General features: G+C 42.1%; 1 protein-coding gene across 2 annotated transcripts; it reads left to right on the plus strand.

Annotated features, from left to right (window-relative positions):
* The first annotated feature begins 827 nt into the window (after window positions 1-827).
* COPS7A (COP9 signalosome subunit 7A) lies at window positions 828-9,640 on the plus strand. Of its 2 annotated transcripts, none has more exons than XM_015814010.1 (8): window positions 828-892; window positions 1,769-1,975; window positions 3,621-3,696; window positions 4,436-4,524; window positions 4,650-4,852; window positions 6,618-6,723; window positions 9,067-9,218; window positions 9,399-9,640. In XM_015814010.1, exons 2-8 carry the CDS (start codon window positions 1,814-1,816, stop codon window positions 9,436-9,438), a joined length of 828 nt encoding a protein of 275 aa, XP_015669496.1. In that variant the 5' UTR covers window positions 828-892; window positions 1,769-1,813; the 3' UTR covers window positions 9,439-9,640. The 2 variants fall into 2 exon arrangements, with proteins under 2 accessions (XP_015669496.1, XP_015669497.1); XM_015814011.1 differs by lacking the exon at window positions 828-892 and adding an exon at window positions 1,294-1,310.
* The last annotated feature ends 251 nt before the right edge of the window (window positions 9,641-9,891 follow it).

Here is a 9,891-nt window from a genome sequence, read left to right on the forward strand (position 1 = left end):
AGCTGCCAGTAAGACAAAACACAGGTAGATGAAATAATCACAGGATCTTTCTGTGCTTTCCATTTTTGCTCACATGTTTCTCTGAGTTTACCATAAAAAAAAACAACTCTCTGGCGTAGAACCCTAAAACGATGATACGAATGCAACGAGTAACATAAAAAAAAACCCAAAAACAAAAACCCCTCTTAATGTTAGGATCTCCTGACAAAATACTACCCATCCACCCCTTTTGAGTTATCATACAGCTTTGTTTTTAAAATCCCTCTCCAGAGGTGGGAGGCAGGGATGGAGGGCGCCGGCGGCAGAACCGTATGGCGCATCATTTCCAACAGATTCTTCTGTTGAGCCTTTCTTTTAAATGGAAGCCCGGGGGGAAACCTCTTATGGTCATGGACCTGTGGGTTTTGTTCCAAAGCAACTTTGCTTCTTTCTACAATCGCCCGCCCGTCCCGGGGATAAGAGACCACGGTGCGATTTCGTAAAGAGCTTTGATTGTTGTACGATGAATCAAGTCGATGTTGTATAAAGCGCCGATAAACAAGATTTCTGACTATTGTGCAGTTGTCAGAAAGGCGTTTCTGCTTTGAGCTTGGATCTCGGGGAAATCAAGGGAGAGGGAAAAGAGGATAGCGGTCCGTGGCCGGCGTATGGCTGGTAGCAGCAGCAAGCCCGGCTCCTCGGCCAGACGAAAGCGCCAAGACTGGCGCGAAGAGCGCACCAGCTGCTTAGAAAGCTTTCCACACGAGGCCCGCCCTCCTAGGGGGAGCTGGCCAATGAGAGGTCAAAGGGGCGGGGTTTGAGGGGCAGCTGTGACGTCACCAACCCGGAAGTGGTCGAGCTCTTGGCTGGAGGTTTTCCCAGCAGCCGCTCCCAGCGGGAAGGGGACCCTCAGGTAGGCAGCGAGGAAGGCATGCAGGTCTGCAGGCAGGGCTGCTTTGGGACAGTTATGGAGCCCGGTTCGATCTGATGGGCGTTCCTAGTGGGGAGACTCAGCAGCAGAGGCACTTTCTCTTGCTCTCGCGCTCTCGCTCTCTCTGTCGCCAACGCGATCGAAGATGGGTCTGTTTTCCTGAACCGGCTCTCGTGCGCTTCTTTCCTCTTCCCTGCCGCAACTTTTTTTTCCCCCCGCTGGAACTGATCCTTTTCTCCCTTTGTTTTTGTCTTCTGCCCATAAAACACTTCGTTGCTCTCCGTTATCTCCTCTTTTCTGGCCTGAATCCGGGCCCTGCTCACGCTGACAGCTTGCCTTAGACAGAATTACACTTTGCTACATTCGTGTACAGCCTTGAGTCAGCACATGTGTGCCCAGGGTAAAACCTACATTCCTGTATAACAACTTTGATTTTTAGGAGAGAGTTACTTAAAAAACAGCGGGGGGGGATGGGGGGTACTCATCTGTTGGCTTAAATTATTGACATTAAGTTGTGTCCTAGAACTGAGCAGCCATACCAGGAATTGGCTGCTCCAAAGTTATATTTCTGTTTCTGTGTGTTTTCATATTCTGAATATAATTCATATTTTAAATATGTGTGAATGTGTATTCATGTTCTGATACTTCACTGCATTTCATTGTACTGCATTTTATTGTAGTTGGGGATTTTTGATCTTTTGAGTTGCTCAGTTCTCTTATTTATTTATTTAGTCCTACATGATGTCTAAATAACATAAATAAATATCCCAGTGGTACAGTGACTACACTTTGTTCTCTATTGCTCCAGGATAATATGTGAAGAGAAGCTCCAGTTGTTATATTTGTTTATTCCTTTAGGTGGTAGGGGCTGCAAGTCCTGAACCATTCTGATTGCCTAGCCCAATGGCAGCCGAAGTGAAGGTGTCTGGGCAGAATCAGGAGCAGTTTCTGCTGCTGGCAAGATCTGCCCGCGGAGCTGCTCTGGCCAACCTCATTCATCAAGTGCTGGAAGCCCCTGGTATTTATGTTTTTGGAGAGCTACTTGACATGCCAAATGTTCAAGAGGTGAGCTCTGAGACTCATGGGGTGAGGACCTCAGTTGTATGGTACAACCTTCCAAAGGCCTGATGGAAAATAGCAGGTCCTTATATGACCTCTGGTGCCTCTGTTCTGCAAGGCAGCCTTTCTTAGCACTGCCTTGCTATTATAATTACTTTATAGTAATTTAAAATCATAGATTATGCTTTAAAGCGGAACCATTGGTTCACACATCTTTTGAAACAAGTATTTCTGCTCTATAAATGAGCAGCTTCAAGTTTCTGTCTGATTTCCTTTGACAAATTCTTGTATAGTAGTACTGAATGGAGATTAGTCGTCTTTCTATTGAATCACTGAATAAAATTGCTTTTAAGCTAATGTTTTTCATACTGAACTTGGTAATCCATGGGGTTCCTAAAGTCATTTAGGATTTTTCTGGGATTGTAATCCCTCATGCTAAACAAAATTGCTTGATCTTTCGTTATGCTGAATTTTAAAAGGCCAGTATTTATTCAGGTAAATAAATATTTTGTAATAGATCTACCTAGTACCACCTTTAAATGGAATGTATCTCTTTGAATGCTTCCCAATCATCCATAAAGGCATGAATCTCCCTAAAATTGTATACCTTTAATTAAAAGATTTGGTGATTACATGGTGGAAAAAAGTATAGAAAGAAAGCTAATGTCATAGGCTATTGCTCGGAGTTCCTCTAATTTTTGGTTCATAGGCCAATTTTTCTATAATTAAAGAAAGATTTAAAACAATAGTAGAAAAGGAAGTGGTTTGGGGTCCTCAACTTTATTAAAAATATGAAAACCCTTACCCCTTCCTTCATGAAATGTAATGGTTTGAAATCTGTGGTTCCCAAACTATAGCAGTCCAGGTGGATTTATGGAGGAAAATAGCCCTGTATTTCTCTTAGGTGACTTGTTTCATGGAACATGGGAATTTAATTTTTTTTTTTTAACATGGCACACAATACTTGCTTTTGTGAGATCTGCAAAACCTCTGAATGTCAATCACCTGAATAATAGACAGATTTTGCTGATGTTTATAAAATTCCTATCTTTTTTCTATAACACATCTTTGTGAGACTCAGGCTAGATGGAGGGGTATACTGTGGTGCAAAATTATCCAGTAATCTTCCTTTATGTCTGAGCAGAGGCGTTTTTTCTTAGATATTTATGTTGGATTTTGAACATTCCCACCACAAGAGTGCTGCACAGAAGGAAACAAACAGGCTGTTTTAAAGATTTTCCATGAAATGGTTTATACTCAAATTACACATGATTATACCATTAGGGATGACAGATGGAGGCTCATAACATTAAACAGTCCTAACAATAACATCAGCTCTCCATATATAAAACTAGTGCTGTATGTCTAAGAGCAACTAGGCTAGAACATTTCTCTCTAGCCAATATTTTTATATATAAATGTCAGGGATTTTTAATCTTAGGCAGAATATTATGTTACAATCAATTCCTCCGTAATTTTCTTGAGTGGTGCTGTCTGGGCAGAGGCTCACCATATTGGTGAAAGTCAGATCTGTTGGTTACCTGGGATGTTCTGGTGTGAACTGTGAAAGATTCTATGAGCAAAAAAAACCCAAAGTTTTTTTTTCTTATCATTTCTCAAATAACTCTAGTTATTTTCTCTCCCTCTATAGCTAGCCGAAAGTGAATTCTCACCTATTTTCCGCCTGCTTACAGTCTTTGCATATGGAACGTATTCAGATTACCTGGGTATGTCTTATCTTCTCCTTAAGAAACAGGAATGGTAGAGAAAATTGCCAAAAGAGAAGGAAGAGCCAAGAAAACAAAAACGAAGCAATGCTTCATATAGCAGGGTTTGGATAATATGAAGTCATTCAGTGTTGAAGTTCTCCTCAGGATCAGGAGTTACTGTATAGACTAAAAATGTCATGGAGTTGAGAAAGAAACTGTTGGACATTAAAAGGAGACTGAGGCTGGCCCATAACTTGTAATTACCTCGCTCCTTTGATCCTTCTCTCTGTATTCTCTTTGTTGTCCACGGTCTTTAGTTGATGTCCCAGTGGATGGAGAATATTTGTGGTGCATAATGAGATGAGATGCTATTGTCTTGGTCATTATACCAAATTTTAATTTTTACTAAGAGACTGTGGTCTCAGAATCAGAGCCTATTGTTTTGAAAATGTCTAAGTGGCTAATAAGTATGTTTAAATTCTAGACCCCCAAAGAAGGGACAATTTGTATAGGATTACTGGACATACATGTAAATGCTGTGCACATTGCCCTAAGTAAATTTTGACTGTTTGGCTTAAAGTTTCTTTTTAAGGAGGAGAAAAAAATGGGGTTGGTTATAGGGTGTCAAAATCTGTCATGAGAAATAGAAAAAAAAGGATTAACTATATATAAGAAATGGATGGGATCTTATTCTGTGATGCTAGGGAGAATTTGAAGGAATATTCCTTTTTTTGTTTTTGTTTTGGTCTGAGAGCAGCTGAAGTTGGGAATCTGCCTCCCTTGACAGAAGCTCAGAAGAACAAACTGCGCCATCTGTCTGTGGTCACCTTGGCTTCCAAGCTGAAGGTAGCCTATCTATCCTTTCCTTGCCTATTCTGCTCATTGTTTAGAAGTCCTCTGGAATTGGGTCTCTAAAGAATGCAAAGAAACAAACGAATGTTGTACTTACACTGGCTTGGGTGTCTCTGCAGTGCATCCCCTATTCTGTACTGTTGGAGCAGCTCCAGCTGAAGAATGTGCGGCAACTGGAGGATTTGGTGATTGAGGCAGTGTATGCCGATGTACTCCGAGGGAGCCTGGACCAGCGCAACCAGCGGTTAGAGGTGGATTACAGTATTGGCCGGGACATCCGCAGGGAGGAGCTCAGTGTCATTACCCGCACGCTTCAAGAATGGTAAGGAAGACTTTGATCTTGTGCAAACTGGGGAGGATACATCTTAACAAAGGCAGAGAAGCCCACCAGATCCTCTTGGACTCTGCTGCATATGTGGGAAGAAGTCAAGTGGGTGCTGATCATGGGGCCCTATTTGGGACCGAAGCCCCCTAATCAGCATCACACCACTAGGCAAGAATGAACAAAGGGCTTTTTATCACTTATGCAAAATAGTCCTCGCTTAATAACCCTAATTGGGACTGGTAACTTAGCAATGCAGTCGTTAAGCAAAACTTCAGGGAGCCGCCTCTGCTTATTGATAGCAGTTCCAGCACTTCCAGTTGTTGAGCAAATTGCACATGGTCACTAGGCAAGGATCCACCTAGATCCCAGCCAGTTTTGGAAGAAGATAAGTGATGGCCGTCACCGGCTGCCTCCGCTGCCCAACCCTGCTTGTCACTGTACACCCTGCACCACATGCCACTGCCAGCCGGGTTCTCTTTCATGCACCAGCCAGGGCATCCTTCTTTTGAGCTAGCCCCCTTCTGCATGCTGGCCAAGTCTTTCTTCCTCAAAGGGAAGCTCTGCCCGGCTCCCAAAAGAAGGACCCGGCTGGCAGTGGCATGAGGCATAGCACAGACCTGCCTGCCAGTCTGTGGGACACTTCCACAGCATGTAACCTGTCCATGCCAGGGTGGTGAACTCAACAGAGGGGAGGCAGGCAAAGAAAACGATGAAAATCAGCTGGGTTGGTGGTGGGGCAGCTGCTGGCAAGGGGCATAGTTGTAAACTTAGGTGCGCCCAAATTTTGTTCACATGACCTTGGGGAGCACTGCAATGGCTAGAACTCTGTGAATCTGTTGTAGGTCCCTTCATTCAGCACTGTTGTAAGTTTGAATGATCGCTGAACAAAAGGTGGTTAAGTGAGGACTACTTGTGTGCAGGATTAATGCCGGGATTTTATGCCCCATGAATTGGTCTATAGGTTACACCAATTAACATAATTTATTCTACTTTTATAAATCTTAAAAGAAGGATAAAAGGCAATTAGGGACATCGAAGAGGTATTCTCTGTTGAAAGAAATGTACACCCCCGCACCTAATGTATGAATTTTATCAAATGTTGCAAAGCATTGTAAATAAATGTTTTCATAAACTAGAAATTTGCTCTTAGGTCCAACCGTTTGGTTTTTTTTTCTTTTAAAAGTGAAAGCCAAGACTCTTGGGAAACTAGATTTGGAGTTAACATTTTATGTTTTTTCTGTACCTTGAAAACTTGGTATACATGCAACTTAATCCTACTCTTAGAAAAATACTTTTCATTGGTGGGAAGAGAGTTGTATACCTGTGTGGTGACCTTGCCAAAGTACAGATGTCTGCGGAGACAGACTCATTTTGCCCAGGACTATTTCTCCTACCCCTCTCACTTCTTCCCTTGCTATGAGAACATTTGCACACCCCTTTTCCACTGAAGTCTCTCCAGTGGGGTCTACAGCACAAAATACAATGGTGCTAACATATATATATAGAGAGAGAGACATCTACTTGTCATCATCAAGTGAATGCTGCCATTAAGTGCTTGGGTCTCAACATCTGATGCAAGCATTTAAGTCATGAGATTTTCATGATGACATCATGCACATTTCCTTGTTTGTTCTCCTACCCTTGGATGCCCATGAGCCAGATCTCCCAATCCCAAGATTTATGAGCTTCTGCTAAATGCTGTTTGCTCTCTTAGTTGCTTTGTTGGTCTCCTGCTTGTTCAACTTTTACTGGTCCTTCCCAGGTGCCAGGGCTGCGAAGTTGTCCTTTCAAGCATTGAAGAACAAGTTAGCCGAGCCAATCAACACAAAGAGCAGCAGCTGGGCCTGAAGCAGCAGATTGAGAGTGAGGTGAGGGTCAGGGCTTCAATGCAGAGCTTCCCCCCCCAGCCAGCTTCAGACTGACTTCAACATTACACCTGGCAACCTCTGCTGGTCTTGTACATTTCTGGTCTAGCTGGGATAGGCAACTTGTGGCCACCTCTAACCCCCAGAGTCCCACTAAGATTGTGCTCCTGAAATTCAGCAAGGCCATTTTCTATCAAGGAGGGAAGCTGATGTGGGAGCATAAACCTACCAGCAGCTTGCCAAGCTCAATTCAAATGTTTTAGATTATTGCCTATTAGGCCCTAAATGGCCCTAGATATCTACCAGATAACTTCTATCAGACATACTCTGCTCCCAGAGTCCAAATGGACAGAGAAGACCTGCTTTAAGTCACCTCCTTCTGGGAGGTAAGGTAGGAGTGCCCATCCCAAATATGGGTAGCTCCTCTCCTCTGGAATAGCTTGCTCCCATTCCATCCTCTGGAATAGTTTCCCCCCCCTCCAAAGAAGGATAGCTTCTGCCCCCTTTAACTTCCAGAAGGTTGTAAAAAATTGGCTGTTCTGGAAGGGCTTTGGATTTCACTATTATATTTATTATATTTATTAAGGCCCAGTATGAATGTTACTATTGTTATTGTGATTGCATTATTTTTTTAAAAAAAGTTTTAATTTATTTTTTCAATTGCTGTATCATTTTGCTGCTGTTGCTCTTGTACATTGTTTACAGTCTTTGAAATTGAGGCACATGGTATTAATAAATATGCCTCCAGGTTTATCTTGCCTACGTTAGATGAGATAAATTCCTGCAACAATAGACTGAAAATGTCAATTCCACATTTTCTGTATCTGACGTTTCTTACTTGCTGCTTAATAGATAATACCAGTTCTGACTCCATGTAAGGCATTTTCTTGTCTCTTTCATATCCTAAGATATAACATGATAAAAGTCACTTCTCACAAGCTGGATCTAAAACTGGATCTAAAATTAAGCTGCTAACATTGTCTTTAAAGAGATTATCATAATACTTATTCTATGATCATCATTCAAATATTTCCAGGAATATTTAATATAACATTTTTGGAAGTGCGATGCAGAAAGGCGCTCTTAAAATGTGGTCACAACTGCTCCATTCAAAACTATGTTTCATTAGCTGATCATAGCAATTTTAAACTGGATGACAGACATGATTAGATTAAATGTTTAAAAAACTTTGTCCACCTCTCCATGGAGAAGATTCTTTCTTTCATTTTTACATGGTTAATTTGCCTTTTAACTATTTAATTGTCTACTGAATGTGACAGAAGCTTTAATTATTGCCAAGCATTACCAAATTACCCATTTTCCTATTAGTTGCGTTTTGATGTGCATCGTTATTCCAGGCTCATGTCTCCTAATAGAAAACACTGAAAAGAAGGATGGGGAGATGTGTTTTCAGAATTTGGGAAGTTTTAAGAAGGGAAAGTGTCTATATGGATCTTTCAAATATTTAAGGCATTTATTTTGCTTGCCCGTTAAAGTACCTGAAGCCTCTATCATTTTTGGAGTGTTAATGCTTGTCAAGGCATACAAAACCCAGAGCTGGCCTTGAACCAATGGAAGTGGTCCTTGTCTGCTTTACGTGCTCTGGTAAAATTTGTGTCATATGTAGGAGAAGAGAAAATGCTCCATTTTAATTGGCCACAAATATACCTTAATTATTAGAGGTTTGGGAGCTTATGGGATAAAGTTTGCAACTATTACTTGTTCAGAAAACTGAGCATAATACAACTCTCCCAATATTAAAAATAAAAAATAAATACATTTCATCTGAGCAATATTTTATTATCGATCTATAGCACAGTCAGCAAATGCTTTTATGAATGTATTCTATAGTACAATCAAAGTGCCTATCCTTATTTGGCTGAAGAAATTAATTATTTTGACTAATGAGCAATGTAAGAAAAAGATGATTGTAGACACCCGTAACTTCTTGGCTCGTACATTTTACTCATTTGTTGCTTATATTGTATATAGCTTACAATTTCTTCTTTGGTTCTGTGCTTTGTTGTTCACCACCCAGAATCTATTAGCACTGGGGTGATCTACAAGTATTGTTAATAAACTGGATGAGTCAGCAGGAGGGGAGAGAAATCATTTATACACTCTCAGCCCTCCAGCTGAATGCAGCACATTGGAAGGCATCCACTGAAACCTTGGCACAGCCCCTTCCCCCCTCCCCCCCCAATTGGGGTTTTTAAATTAAGATCTGGCTGGAGAATTCCTGGTGAGATTTTTCCAGGATGATTATGTTAGGGAACTCTTCCTGTCTTTGGCGCTGGAACCATGTCTTCCTTGTTTCTTTTCCCTCATTTTCTTTTCACCCGGTAGGTGGCAAATCTGAAGAAGACGATTAAGGTGACAACAGCAGCTGCAGCAGCGGCAACCTCCCAAGACCCCGAGCAGCATTTGTCAGAACTCCGGGAGCCCGCACCGGGTACCAACCAGCGCCAGGCTAGCAAGAAGGCCTCCAAGGGCAAAGGGTGAGATAGCATTCCAGGGAAGGCTGGCTATGAAAGCAGAGCATTCCCTGAGGTGTTTCATCAATCCCTCACATTGGGACTCTAGCAATTTACCTGTAGAGTCTGTAAAGCCCTTGTCTTGAGCATTCGGGCTAAACTTCTGCTGGTCCTCATTCCAAGGCTTTTTTTTCTTCTCTGCAGGCTCCGAGGCAGTGCAAAGATCTGGTCTAAATCAAACTGACAGGACTGCTGGCTGGGGAGTTGAAGCAGGTGTCCCACGTCTGGTGCTTTCTTCTTCAATCCAGATGTATTTCTGCGCAACTTTGTCCCTGTGTAAATGGTTCCGCCTTCCCATTATTTTCTTCTTGTGTTTCTTACAGCTGCTTTCCCCTGTTCCTCTCTGGTAATCTTGTTTGTACCTTCTCTGTTTTGAATGCTACTCCCCCCCCCCCCCCGTCTTCTCTCTCTCTCGCCTGACTTTTGTTTTCTTGAATGCATTTTTAAGGAGCCATGAAATGGCTCATGTTTAAATTACATTTTGCTCCAACAGATTGTTGTGGCAACCTGTGTGGAAACAAATCTGGCATCAAATGGCCGCTTAAATTCTCTGAGCAGATCCTGGGACATTTGCTCTGGGCCACCCAGTTTGACATCCCAGTTTCCTGCTTTATTGGAATCAGTGAAAGGGAGGAAT

Source organism: Protobothrops mucrosquamatus, unplaced genomic scaffold (genome assembly GCF_001527695.2).
Source record: "Protobothrops mucrosquamatus isolate PMUCROS unplaced genomic scaffold, P.Mucros_1.0 scaffold212, whole genome shotgun sequence".
Lineage (NCBI taxonomy): Eukaryota > Metazoa > Chordata > Lepidosauria > Squamata > Viperidae > Protobothrops > Protobothrops mucrosquamatus.